The 14,988-nt window shown below is 35.0% G+C and overlaps 2 protein-coding genes across 3 annotated transcripts; one reads left to right on the forward strand and one right to left on the reverse strand.

The window, feature by feature from the left end:
- The first annotated feature begins 2,515 nt into the window (after nt 1-2,515).
- On the forward strand, nt 2,516-8,672 carry LOC125202792 (general transcription and DNA repair factor IIH helicase subunit XPD). The gene is made up of 12 exons (XM_048101262.1): nt 2,516-3,161; nt 3,393-3,673; nt 4,309-4,391; nt 4,473-4,876; nt 5,166-5,359; nt 5,477-5,657; nt 5,773-5,897; nt 6,841-6,930; nt 7,750-7,828; nt 7,923-7,999; nt 8,114-8,222; nt 8,325-8,672. Exons 1-12 carry the CDS (start codon nt 2,628-2,630, stop codon nt 8,439-8,441), a joined length of 2,274 nt encoding a protein of 757 aa, XP_047957219.1. The 5' UTR covers nt 2,516-2,627; the 3' UTR covers nt 8,442-8,672.
- A 317-nt stretch (nt 8,673-8,989) lies between these two features.
- LOC125195510 (F-box protein At2g27310-like) lies at nt 8,990-11,671 on the reverse strand. 2 transcript variants are annotated; one of them, XM_048094756.1, is made up of 2 exons: nt 11,523-11,671; nt 8,990-10,284 (listed from the first exon to the last, which is right to left on the reverse strand). In XM_048094756.1, the coding sequence occupies exon 2, from the start codon at nt 10,262-10,264 to the stop codon at nt 9,143-9,145; it is 1,122 nt and encodes a 373-aa protein (XP_047950713.1). In that variant the 5' UTR covers nt 10,265-10,284; nt 11,523-11,671; the 3' UTR covers nt 8,990-9,142. The 2 variants fall into 2 exon arrangements, with proteins under 2 accessions (XP_047950713.1, XP_047949956.1); XM_048093999.1 differs by having other exon boundaries at nt 10,515-11,658.
- Nucleotides 11,672-14,988: the final 3,317 nt, after the last annotated feature.

The raw sequence follows: 14,988 nt of genomic DNA on the forward strand, positions 1-14,988 counted from the left end.
TATTAAGTGTGAGTTTGTGTTTTGTTGTTTTATTTGTTTTCCTATGTTTTTTACGTGTCTTTCTCCCCTTGCCATTCTTGGTCTAAGTGTGAGAAGTTTTATGATTTTGGTTTTGCATTGATCTCTGTTCCCATATGACGATGGCTTAGGACAAGTTTGGGTGAAGTGGGAGGGGGAGGAAGAATTCGATGCATTACGTGTTGCATGTTAAGAGTCGGTAGTTTTAAGTGTTGTCACATAGGCCGAGTGGATTTAATACGGCATGATTCCCTTAGTGAAAGTAATTGAAGATAGGAGGCATTCAACTTAGAAGCTTTTTCCTTAAATGAGCCTAGTTAATTTGAATGAAGCAGAATGACGGAGAATGCCTCTTACTTAGTTGTGAAGCCTACTATATAGTAGGTTATAGAAACTGGATAACTTTGAGCTAACAAATGTTTAAGGGCCACCGAATGTAGGAGAGAAAGAGGAAACATGAAGGAAAAAAAAAAAGGGGGAATTGGGTTATGGAGGTATAAGTGGACGAAGTCGAGAATTGTGATATAAAGAGTGGAATGAAGTCGAGGGAAAGAAAAAATGGAGGAATATTTGAATGAAGTCGAATGTTGAAAAAAAAAAAAAAAAGAGAGGAATAATTTGGGCAGTCCGAGAGGGGAATGGTCTAAAGCAGGAATAATAATAGCGACCCGGAAGGGCTCATGGCAGCCGGTGGTGTAGCATTAACTTAAAGGAAATCGATTCTAACATCACACAGTGAGGAATGAGTGATCGAGGTGAACTATGATCAATTAAGTAAGAAAGTACACCTCATAACAGTGACAGTTGACTAAGTAAAGGAAGGGAAATGGCTTTATTTGGAGGGGAATTGCAAACTATTGGAATGACCTTAATCTTGTGGGGACAAATGCCTAAAAATTGAAACTTAGCTCATGTATATATGTGTTTTGCGTGTTTGTGTGATTTTCTTATATTTCTTAGTTTTCTTGAGTCTAGGTCTAGGAGTCGGTTCAAGAGATAACCTCACCTGAAATTTGCCTTATTCTTTTTCTTTTCTTGTCTTTATACTTGAGGACAAGTATGGTTTAAGTGTGAACAGTTTGATAAGGCTAATTTCACGCATCGGTAATGTGCGAAAAATGTTATAATTTGCTGGGTCTAACACGTTTCCTAAGCCAGGTGTGTGAAGAAAAGCGCTAGATCGAGGAAGTAAAGGAAGGAGATGGTCTGAAGAAAAGGGTGAAAATGAAATAGGAATTTACAAAGAAAGGTAGGCGTGACAGGAGAATTACGAGTTGAGAGGCAACAAAGTCATTATCAATACCTCGTGGGCCCACCTAAAACGCTATCTCTATAGAAGCATACGAGCCGCGAGCATATAGTTTTCAATTTTTTAAGAAGGGGAAGTACTTGTGTGTCCGACGGCCGGGATTCCGCATGACCACGAGTTCCGAGACCAAGTGATCTAGTGGACTTGCTGGATCTAGGGAACCTGCTATTTCCTTGTTTGAATATTGCAACACGCACTGCACACACTACACTTGTACCATTCCCGTAGCTTCAGTCGCATATATGAGAAAAAATTCGGTGGACCCGACACACCACGTGGCATGATGATGTGATGTGTCCCACTAATTAAAAATTGACAAATGGAAGTATTAAGAATATATAGATTAAACTATATAAGGTATTTAGTTCTTGTACATGGAATAAAATCCTAAAATTTAAAACTCTTAAAACACAATATGCTAACTTAAATTTACTATTTTTCGTTTTGTATTTATACATGAAAAAAATAAAAAGTAGAAAACATAATGATAAAAATCATGATAGTAGTATGCACGAAAATAAAAATATTTATAGTATTGTTTTAGCATTACACAAAATAAAAAATTACTGTACTTAGTATTGTATGCATCTCAAATAATCACAATACATTAACTTAAGTTTACTATTTTTTTCATTTTGTATTTATATATGAAAAAAATTACAAATAAAAATATAATACTCCATTTGTTAATATACTAAATCATAATTAATCATATTAGTCCTATAGGCATGAAATAAAAGTATTTATATAATTTTATTTTACTACTACACAAAATAACAAAAAATACTTAATATTAATTAGTCTTAAAATGATGTGAATATATGATGAAAAAAATAAAATATATTATTATGTAGTATATGCGAGTATTATATTGTAATATGGGAACTTTTTAATTTAAAAAATTTTATTCCATGTACAAGAACTAAATACCTTATATAGTTTAATCTATATATTCTTAATACTTCTATTTATCAATTTTTAATGAGTAAAGGCCAAAATTGGTCCTGAACATATGACCATTTTACCTTTTTGGTCCTAAACTTTATCTTATGGATTTTTTGGTCCTGCACATATGACAATTTGATCATTTTGGTCCTCCGTGAGTATATGTTTTAACGGAAATCTCTACTATTCATTTTTAAAAAAAATTGAATAAATAACAGGAGAATGTAGTAGGACTATTAAACGACGTCACTCTCTGAAAAACAGCTAATACCCTGCTCCCCAAATCATCAGCGCCGGCGATCACTACCGACGGCTATTTCGCTCTCCGCCGCAAGCTGTCGGTGCCGCCGTGAAGATGAAGTTCCAAATCGAAGACGTAACCGTATACTTCCCGTACGACAACATTTACCCTGAACAGTACTCGTACATGGTGGAGCTCAAGCGCGCCCTCGATGCCAAGGGCCACTGCCTTCTCGAAATGCCGACCGGAACCGGGAAAACCATCGCGCTTCTCTCTCTAATCACGAGCTACGTTCTCGCCAAACCCTCCAATCCGGTGAAGCTCCTCTACTGCACCCGCACAGTGCACGAGATGGAGAAAACCCTATCCGAGTTGAGGTTTCTGCACGACTATCAGGTCAAGGAATTGGGGCCGTCGGCGAGGATTCTGGCGTTGGGTCTCTCCTCGAGGAAGAATTTGTGCGTCAATCCCCGCGTTGTCTCGGCGAATAGTCGTGATTCGGTGGATGCTGCTTGTAGGAAGCTCACGGCGAGCTGGGTTAGGGCAGTGGCGATTGAGAATCCTGACATTCCGACGTGCGACTTTTTTGAGAACTATGAGAAGGCTGCATCTGACGCCGTGTTGCCTCCGGGAGTTTATACGTTGCAGGTTTTTTTTTCTCTCTATTTTGCGATTCTCAGTCTTTGGCGAATTGTATATATCTAATCATTTTTAGTTTGACTGGAATTGGATTTATGATTTAGTAATTGATTCCTCTTGGATTGAACTGGTGGAAATGTGTTTCAGATTAGTTTGCATCTGATTATCTGTTGAATTGTTATAATGGAAACTGGAAAATTACTATCTTGACTTTTTTTTTTGTTTGTATTGCTGCTGAAGGACTTAAGGGCATTTGGAAAGCAGAAAGGGTGGTGCCCTTACTTTCTAGCACGGCGTATGGTTCAATTTGCAAATGTAGTGGTATATAGCTATCAGTACCTGCTTGATCCTAAAGTTGCTGGAATTATATCGAAGGAGATGCAGAGGGAGACCGTTGTGGTGTTTGATGAGGCCCATAATATTGATAATGTGTGCATTGAGGCACTTAGTGTTAATGTGAGGACACAAACACTTGATGGGGCGTCAAGGAATCTGAGTAGGATGTCCCAGGAGATTGAGAGGTACATGCTTTCATTTGTCTGTATATACTCAAGGTGGTAATGCCTCTGCCACTTTTATATAGTTATATTCTCCCCTTTGAAGTGTTCTTTTCTATCTCCTCTCCTATATATATGTTCTCCGCTCTGTTTGTGTTTCTATTGTATTTCAAAGTCCGGATGTTGTCCATAAAAAGCAGTAAAACTTAAAAGATTCTACAGTTTTTTGAAATTATGGTGTATTAAAAGATTTTGCTTGGCCTAGTTAATCTTAGAGGTTTATCATTAACATAAAAAACTAATAATGTTTGGTTGCATACTGTTTATGATGGTGCATACTGATAGGGATTAAGTTTTGATTTCTGTGTACTATTTTAAATGTTTGGCCAAGATTTCACATTGGTGGTTCGGACAGCTAACTTCATGTTAGAAATAAGGACGAACTGAAATCATCAGTTTACATATTAGAAAGTCTCCTTGTGCCATATGGCATTTGAACTTTGCTTTTCTGGCATGGTTTCTGCACAAGAGTTGTGGTATTATTCCTCCTGAAAGTGTGTTGACTGTTGACCACTTTTCGCCCTATGGCTATGAGGAAAAACAAAAAACTTACTTTTGAATGTTCTTTCGTCTTAACTTTATTTTACCATGGTAGGAAGGTTAAAGGCCACCGATGCTGGTCGACTGCGTGCAGAGTACAACAGGCTTGTTGATGGTTTGGCACAAAGAGGGGACCTTCCTAGTATGTTGTGTAAATTTGTATTCAACTAATTTTGGCATGAAGTCTTTCCATGACTTATTCTGACATTTCTTCTCCTTGTAGTTGGTGACACATGGCTAGCAAATCCTGCCTTGCCTGATGACATACTAAAGGAAGCAGTACCTGGAAATATAAGACGCGCAGAGCACTTTTTGTCTGTTTTGCGTAGGTTTGTACAATATCTTAAAGGGCGATTGCAGACGGAAAGTGTTGAGAAGGAGGGGCCTGTTACATTTGTTGCATCAGTCAATGCACAAGTTGGAATTGACCAGAAAATGCTGAAGTTTTGTTATGATCGACTTTACTCTCTTATGTTAACCTTGGAGATCACCGACACCGATGAATTTCTCCACATCCAAACAATCTGTGATCTGGCAACTCTTGTGGGGACCTACACTCGAGGATTTTCTATTATAATTGAACCTTTTGATGAAAGGATGCCGCACATACCCGATCCTGTTCTTCAGGTATTTAGCTTTATAGCATGTTGCGGAAGAAACATAGTTACTGATATTTTAATAGCCTCCTTTTGTTGGTTGGGGAAGGTGTCACTTCTAGGTGGTAGCAGTTTTGAGATCTTTATGTGTAATGATTTGTTCTTGGAGAGCTTTTCAAATCTACTAATGTTCAGATGTTGTGCTAGGCATCTTTAAACTAATTTATCCTATTTCTGTACATTTTTTTGCTCGACAACTACATACTTGTTCTGCCTAGTGATTTTCAGCATTGCTTCTCACGAATCATATTGGTTTTCAGCTTTGTTGTCATGATGCTTCTCTAGCCATAAAACCCGTATTTGAGCGATTTCAGTCAGTTGTTATTACATCTGGGACACTGAGCCCCATTGACCTCTATCCTCGTCTTCTTAATTTCAATCCTGTGGTGAGCCGAAGCTTTACAATGTCCTTAACTAGGGATTGCATCTGCCCGATGGTTCTCACTCGTGGAAGGTAACTAGTTAGGGAGGTTCTATGCTATCAAAACTCTAAAAAAAAATTATCCAACGCCAAAATGTGCTTTGGCTGTTGTTTTAATAACTCTTCCTCTTTTGCCATGTTTTATTTCAGTGACCAGCTTCCAGTGAGCACAAAATATGATCTTAGAAGTGACCCTGGTGTAGAGAAAAATTATGGCAAACTTTTGCTAGAAATGGTCTCTGTTGTTCCTGATGGAGTCGTGTGCTTTTTTGTCAGTTACTCTTACATGGATGGAATTGTTAATAGTTGGCACGAATCAGGCATTCTGAAGGTAATCGTTCTTGTATAACATTTCTCTGGAAATTCCTGTATAAACTTTTAAGTTAGTTGACGCTACCTGCCTTGAGGCTTTGTTTTACAAAGGTTTCACTTTGAATGCGGTACAGGAAATTATGCAACGTAAACTTGTTTTCATAGAGACTCAGGATGTCGTTGAAACCACACTCGCACTTGACAATTATCGTAGAGCTTGTGATTGTGGAAGAGGCGCCGTCTTTTTCTCAGTAGCCAGGTATTGTTTTCTATGTTGTGCCTTGTAGCACCTGCAGCCTGAAGGAAAGGTGTCTACATTTATATTTTTCCTTATTCAGACAATTGTTGAATTCCAACAGCAGTGGTTATTACCAATAAACTTTTAATACTCCTAAAAGATAATATTCTTGCCTGACATTACCAATAATGTAAGCTTAGGATAATATTGTATGTAGGGGTGGGTAGGTACGGTATACCTTACGAAACCACCATACCGTATACTTTACCGTAAATACGGTATGCGAAAAAGTCATACCTTTACCTTACCAAAGTTTTCGGTATACCGAACTTCGGTATACCTTATTTTCGGTATGATGAATATCCATACCGATACCGTACCTCATTTTCGGTATACCGTACCGAAGTTCGGTATACCTTACTTTTGTGGTATACATGACTTTCAACATCAATTAAAATAGAAAATTATAGTTTTTAGAATATTATTTATATTTTATAATTTTGAAAATAAATTAAATATAATTTATTCATAATTATATTTATATTTCACAATAGATTTTATAATTTAAAAATATATAAAATATATTTTATATATAATAGTGTTTATATTTTTGTGGTATATACCGAATTTCGGTATGGTATTTGAAAATTCATACCGTTACCTTACCGGAATCTTTAGGTAAGGTATCATACCGTACCGAAAGTCACGGTATACCGAAGATTCAGTATTTTTTCGGTACGATAAGGCCGGTATTTCGGTATTTTTCCCTAGCCCTAATTGTATGTGGTGGTAGTTTATATTTACTTCAGTGATTAGACATTGTGGCTGAGTGCCCTTTAGTTCGCATCTTATCCGAAGATGCAAAACTGTAATGGACTGGCTAGTGTCAGAATACATTCTGCTTATTTAAAGTTTATGAATTTAACATAATTTTCTCTCAAGTCATTCCCTACTTTGATTGCAGGGGAAAAGTGGCAGAAGGTATCGATTTTGATAGACATTATGGCCGACTTGTTATCATGTTTGGCATCCCATTTCAATATACATTGAGCAGGTTGGTTTGCTCCTATGACCTTTTTTTCTGTCAAGTCGTCAACTTAAATTGTTTCGCAACCATTTTAGTCCTTGATTGTGTACACAATGGTCATTGTTTTCTGTTAGTATTTTCCGTAACCAGAATGATTAGTGTGTTCTTGAACGGACCCCCACACTTGATGTATTTGAAAGGGGTAACTGCTTTTAAAGTCACCAACTTTCCATGAATTCTGGTTTTTCCCACGAACTTTAAAAAGTTAGTGTAATGTCACGAACTTTATTTTCGGTTGCCATTTTCCCATGTCAGGTTTTCCGGCTAATTCAAACTGCTCGTTTCCTATTAAGACAATGTCCAAATTCTTTTATCTTACTATCGTTATCTTCGTCTTTGAAATAGCTTCGCGTGTGTACCTCGTACGCCTCAATCGGAACTCGGATGAAGAAGTTATGGCCATTTGATGAAGGCTACGACCTTTGTGCGACCTTGTACTATCATAATGGTCATAACTTCTTCATCCGAGTTCCGATTGAGGCGTACAAGGTACCCACGCGAAGCTATTTCAAAGACGAAGATAACGATAGTAAGATAAAAAAATTTGGACATTGTCTTAATAGGAAACGAACAGTTTGAATCAGACCGGAAAACCTGACATGGGAAAATGGCAACTGACAATAAAGTTCGTGACATTACACGAACTTTTTAAAGTTCATGGGAAAAACCGGAATTCATGGAAAATTGGTGACTTTAAAAGCAGTTACCCCTATTTGAAAATGAATTACTGTTTTGCATAGTGATTAGTGAGCTACTGCCATATGCTAAATTCTTCAAATGTTGCAGAATATTACTAGCAAGATTGGAGTATTTGCGGGAGACTTTCCAGATAAAGGAGGGTGATTTTTTGACATTTGATGCTTTGGTACTTTCAGCAACCCATTATTTCCAAATTCCAAGTATATATAATTTGGATCTGTGCTTGTACATGATCGAACATTATTCATGTACATATGCAGAGGCAAGCGGCCCAATGTGTCGGACGAGTTATCAGGTCAAAAGCGGATTATGGGATGATGATTTTCGCTGACAAGAGGTTCGTTAGCTTAATTCTTGTTTCTGCCTCCACAGAAAATTTTTCCACCTGGAGAAAATATTTGATAATTTACGGAATGTTTGATGTGTGTTTAATGGTTGCTTGTGCTCTTAGATATAGTCGTCATGATAAGCGCTCGAAGCTGCCTGGTTGGATACTGTCACATCTACGCGATGCTCACCTGAACTTGAGTACGGACATGGCTGTGCATATCGCAAGAGAGGTACGTTTGAACCTTAACTGAATGGTGATTTGCACTGTATTTTCTTAATTCTTTTCACCACACAATAAAAACAAGTAAAATTTCACCACCTGGTATGTGTAGTTCTTGAGGAAGATGGCTCAGCCGTACGATAAGAGTGGAGCAATGGGTAAAAAAACCCTTCTTTCACAAGAAGATTTGGAGAAGATGGTCAATGGAGTTGGGGATATGGTGTTTTGATCAAATTGAAAATTTGTAAACCTCTTTTTTGTAGAGAAATGATCCCTCATTTTTGACCTTTTTCTTGTTTTTAAAATTTTATAAGATAGTAGTATTCTACATAGGCATGATGGATCTAGTGTACAATTTTTTCCAAGTACACTTTGACCACGTAGTTCCTTCTACTACTAATGATTTTCTGTATTGAATTAGCCGTTTGCACTTTTCATTAAAAATACTGATTATTTTTAATCTTCTGTATACACTTTTCATATTCATATAGATATAATCTCTGTATGCATGCTAAAATTCAACTAAATTATGGAGACACTTAAAATTTTGACTGCAAAAGTGGAAGAATTGGGCGAGATTGCGAATTTAGGGTCACCAAAATCTATGCATAATACAATATCTATATAGCTACTCTTTCTTTGGCTGTAAATACTTGACAATTAATTTTGTTGACATATTAAGCTTCTATCATGCTATAAAATTAAAGAAATAATATAATTTTTAACGATTTATGATGACATAAGGGCACTCACAATGCAAAACGAAGAGCATAAGGGTAGAAGCATTTGATCAACTCTTTGAACTATGTAGAGGTGGTCGAAGATAATTTACTATACAAGCAACGTTTAGTGGTGAGGGAAGACGAAGATACAAACTATATGTGCACACAACAAAACTGCGTCCTATAACACACAAGCCATAGGGAATTTTCACAAACAGTATAAACAAAATGTTGCGCAAGCAACTATACTTACTAAAATCCAAACTGTATCTAACCTGCTTTCATATCTCATCTTCTTCTCCTTGAGCTCGCTCTGGACTTTCGAGTACAAGTGACATGATTCGAGGGCCTCGCTGTAGTTCTTGCTCCTAGGGCAGTTGAGCGCTTCTTTGAGAACGAGCAAGCTGTTTCTCCCGTTGACATGAGAGCCTTCCATGTCTCCAAGCTGCATGCTTAGTTCGGATAGTTTGAGAGTGGTGTGGGAGCCTCCATCCTCGGCAACGACCACTTTGAACTTCATGATAAGGATGCACTCCACTACTTGACATGGAAGAATGTCTTTTGCAGGGAGAATTGAACCGAATCGTATCAAGAAATCCTTGTCGGTAGGCCAATGTCTCTGTCCTCCTATAGGACTCCAACTCGAGAGATTGGCGGCCTTTTTCGTTTTCTTGTTGACTAGAATCCAACTAAGCCTGATTCCATCGCGAAGCTCTTGCCATAGCTTCCCATCTTTTCTCTCCCTTTCAATCGACCAACTTGGAGGCAGGGCATCAGATAGCGAGAGCACGACGTCATCTGTTTGCTCGTCATCTCTTGCATTGTTTGCAAGTAAATCCAGACGAAAAGGAGAGTTGTAGAACCAACCACTAGAGCCATTCGCGTAGGGAATACCCCAGATGACTTTAGAACAAATCGTTTTCTCTCTATATCTGATATCCACAATCGACACGAAATCTGATGGTGAGATATTTTCTACTTCATCCTCATCCCCATAGTAGTCAGCTTCAGTCCATTCTTGAGGATAATCATAATAGTCATAACAGTGAAATTCAGGAACATCCTTGTTTACTATGAGGGGGAAACAATCAGCATAAAACTTTTTAAATCCACCAACTGAAGCGATCAAATTTTTCACATCATTGCTGTTTGTTGAAAGCCACATGGAAGAGCATACATCTTCCCACAGTCTCTCTTCTTTTGAGATAGAAGAGAATGCAGCACAAGTACACGCTGCAATAGCCAGGTTAGCGCCATCGAGACGCCTTAGTATGTCATAGCAAAGATCACTGCTCAATGATGCCATACCATCCACTGATGAAACTGACATTTTTAATGCTCTTTTAACATCTGAAATAAGTAGGAAAATTATGGATGAAGGTAAACAAGCTGAGATAGCATTATAATAGCATAAAAAAAGTTACATAGATAACTATGAAGCAGGTATTCAAGCATTGATGCATTTGGCAAAGGCCATGCTCAAATGCACCTTTCACACTCTACAGCCAATTCATACTCTCAATAAACAAACAAACAAGCGAATGACAAAGCTGTAAAACAGTTTTTTGTTCTAAACTTACAAATCATTAGATAAATCTCTTCTGGTAATGCATTTTAGGTAGCGTTTCAGTTTTAGCTGCATAAAGCTTTAAAACCTTATACAACCATCACAATCCCCTGCTTTCATGTGGATAATCAACTCAGAATCATTTAGCATAATCATCTTCAGGTGATTCAGGGAGGATTGTGAATAGCAATCATTTGTTACATAAGTATTATAATTTCAGGACCTAACATTTCAAACCCTGATGTGTTCTCATTTAAAGTCTAACAACCCTCCTTCCATCAATTAATTAGCTAACAGAACAATTTTTTTGACCCTACAGATGATGGTAGACTAAGCTTGAGCATACAGGAAGCTTCCCTAGAATTCTTGTCACCTATATAACATCATCATAAACCAATAACCCATCATATTATCCCCAAGAGATCTAAAATAAGGATAGGATTTTTGGTGAAACTTAATATGCTTTAATAATTTGAATATGATTTTTTGGTGAATTAATCCATGACCAGAAAAGCTACGTTTGCATACAAAAACCAAGCCAGAATACCAAAAATTATGAATAATATGTTAGTAACTGAGCAATCAACAAAAATTGTCAACTTCCTCAGTAAAGTAATCTCATTTCTATACAAGAAAAAATGCAAATTCGAAGCATATGTAGGGAAACGAGTAAGCTCAAACACCAAATCCATAGAATTCTCATTTTAAACTCATACAAATTTTATGGACAGCAACACACAATCTTAGGGCTTAATTACATAGTTTGGGAATAGGGAGGCTGTATGTATGCATAATCTTGGCTTAACACCAAATTCCATTACTCTGCAGTATCCAATTATGCTGGTTTGAAAAGCCTAAGCAAGCAAATAGCAACAATTCTAAAATGGCATAGCGCACTCTGAAGCAAAAGGATTCCTATCCTATATCATACATAGAGATAGAAAATAGGCCAAATTTACACAATCCTTAAAAACAAGATTCTGACGCATGTTAAAACACATTCGCTCAAAAAGGAAGGCACCTGAAATTAGATTAAAACCCTAATTCCCGAATCGCCTTTTACTAGGAGCAAAGGTATAGAAATCCTCTAAGCAAAATCATACTCCATTTATAACGGTATCATAAAAATATCTCAAACCCATAAAATATCTCAAAGTAGTGCTTTACAAAAACAAAATACAGTACAATCTGATAATGACCAGCCAAAATGAGATTTTATAGGCCTACTTCATGTTTTACTCCCTATATCTTGTCTCATCTCAAGTGTGAGAGGTGAGACCCTCATTTTGGGATGCTGAATTTTAGAGAATAAAGTAAATATAGAAAAAAAATATAGATTGAATAAAGTGAGAAAAGTAAAAAAAAAAAAAAAAAAAAAAAAAAAAAAAAAAGTGTTGATATTTGCCAAAATTAAAGGAAATACATCATTTTAGTTTGGGACAACCAAACCCAAGAATGAACACAATCACTTGAGACAGAGGGGGGACTTTAAAATATAATTATTGTGTAATTTTATTATATTATACCCCTCTGTGGCTTAAAAATAGAGATTTTAAGGACGGTTTTAATGCAAAATTGGTAAAATATGAGAGATAGAAAAAAAAAAGTGATTTAGTATTGTTAATAGAGAATTAGACTAATTTTGTGGGACAAACTAAAATAGAGAAAACAGCCTAGTATTATTTAAAGAGTAAAATGTAGGAGTATCATATTTATTACTTCTATAAAACTTGTATATATAAATAAAACATGTAAATGAGTTAGTAAAATGTAGAATGAAAATTTAAAATTAAGATGTCAAAAGTTTATACTCCCTCCGTTCCCCATTAGGAGTCACACTTTGACCGGGCACGAGTTTTAAGAAATGTAAAGAAAAGTTGGTTGAAAAAGTTAGTGGAATGTGAGACCCATTTATTTATATTGGTTTTATAATAAAATGTGAGTGTATTGAATTAGTGGAATGTGGGACCTACTTACTATTTATGGTAAAAAATGAAGTGTGACTCTTAATCGGAGACGGAGGGAATAATTTTTGGAATGTAGAATAAGCTTAAAATGTAAAATATCAAAGGTGTATCTAAAATAATTGTCATTTTATCATTTTGGTTATCTCCTAAAATTAATTTATTTTTATTTGAAAAAAGACCATCATACATTATCGAGTACTAGTATTAATGATATAGTCTCACTATCCATTAATACTATCTAAATTATTTATTGATCTTCTAATTTATATAATTGCATTAAAATTCATATTCTCTTCTTTCCTTGCTAAAAAATGTATCTCTTTTTTTACGAAATTTAAGAAAATAAAATTTTATTAATTAAGTGAGAGATAAAAGAAAATAAGAGGATAAAAATGAAAAGAAAAAAAAAAGTAAAAAAAAGTGAATGTCAAAAGAGTAATAATTTAATATACTTATCTTGTGACTGTTCTAAAAAGAATATTACAAGAATATGTACCATGTAATAGTATTTTATTAATTAAGCATAAAACTAGTATCTTAGCAAATTGTAATACAAAGAATGTTTATTAAAAGAGAAATTGGTCTCTAAAACTATGAACTTTGTCCAAAATTTGGTATTTCCCATGAATTTTGAAATCGGTATATAATATCACGAACTTTGCATTTTGTTTGGTATTTTCCATTACATGTTTATTATTATATTTGACTAACTTACGAGGCTTTTATCATACTTGACACAATAAAATCAACGTGGTTTTCAACGTGACTTTTTATGCTACATGTTATGAACTTAAAAAATGGTTTCAAATATTATAAAACATATCACGGTTGCCTATGTTAAATAAGATTTTGATGAAAATACCTTATTTGAGTGAATTTGGGAAATACCAAACAAAATACAAAATTCGTGATATTATATACCAATTTCAAAGTTTATGAGAAATACCAAATTTTGGGCAAAGTTCATGGTTTTAGAGACCAATTTCTCTTATTAAAAAGTGTGCAAGATTATCGGAGATATTTTAATAGGTCAGTCTCTACATTGTGCAAAATATCTTTTGCTTTGTTGGGTCCCGAATTAATTATTTTGGATATGGATACAGGATATTGTAGTACGTTGTACAGTCACTCTTTGACAGAATTGAAAGTTTGAAAATTAAAAACAATCGAATTGAGATTCGAATAGATACTCTGCTTATGAGCTTGCGACCCTACGACGACTTTTTTTATTATAAACATTAATCGCATGTCTCAACACTAAATTCTTGAGATATTGTGTTACACAGTTATCTCTCCGTCTAAAATGATATGGAGTAGAAAATTGCAATATGTAGTTTGGGGAAAAAATATTATTCAATTTGTTCAAGAATATAATACTAAGTTTTACTAAAATTGCGTTAGATTGTATATGCTCGTCCGCTTCCCACCATATTTTCATCTATATAATTGAATATTGAGAGAAATTAAATGTTAACTAATCAGAAATTCCGAATCAAACTGGATAATATTACCTTATCAATATTTTTATAACTTTCGTTTATTTATACTACTAATAAACTAGAACAGTGACAGCAAGAAATCCAACTAGACCGAGGGAAATGGACTCGCTGCCTAAATTTCCACTGCAGTCTACAATTTTTACGTAATAGCTAAACCACTAAAAGGTAATTTCCATCCCTAAAAAACGTAAATTTTCATTCTTTTATGTTCTGCATCTAATTTCGACCTGTTCAAATGTAAGAGTTAAGGGTTTATAATTTGTTGGAATTAATCTATAAGACCATTTATCTAATAGTACACCAAAACCTAAAATGAGATAGGTAATTAATTCCAATAGTACTCCAAAACTAATCCCATTTTTTATTTTTATTTTTAAAATATCATCTTTAAGTTTACACTAAACAAGTAAACTCAAATCCAAATTCTTTTTCAAATTTTATGTGTTAAAAAAACATAATACTATTAAATATTCTTTAAGTTTAACTTTAGTGTAAATGGTTGAAGTAAAATCATATTTAATGTGATATTTACGTGAGTTTGACTTTAGTGTAAATAGTTAGAATTGCTTTAATTACCCATTTCTAAACTAATAAGTAACCGTTCATGATTTTTTTTTCAAATGTTCATAGAGTTTGATCGATTTAGGCCCATAAAATTCAGTTGTAAGAGCTAAAACATACGCTATCAGTAAGAGCTTTAAACTACATGACCTAAACAGTCTATTTCTCAAATTAATTCAATACAGTCAAATTTAAATTGAAATTGATTCACCGTGAAAACAAGTTACTCCACTAACAAATCTTATTGCATCTTATGTTCTCGTGTCATTCATACATACAGATCATTTATTAAGAAGAAAAGAAGATAAGTATCTAATTGCAAGTTGGTCACGAGAAACACGCACAGATAGCATTTATGGCGAGATGGCACCATTTTGAAATCGAAACAAACAAATATAGTCCCAAACATATGCGATGATGGGAACTCTTGACCAAACAAAAATATAATCATATAATTGAC

The sequence above is a fragment of the Salvia hispanica genome, chromosome 1 (genome assembly GCF_023119035.1).
Source record: "Salvia hispanica cultivar TCC Black 2014 chromosome 1, UniMelb_Shisp_WGS_1.0, whole genome shotgun sequence".
NCBI lineage: Eukaryota > Viridiplantae > Streptophyta > Magnoliopsida > Lamiales > Lamiaceae > Salvia > Salvia hispanica.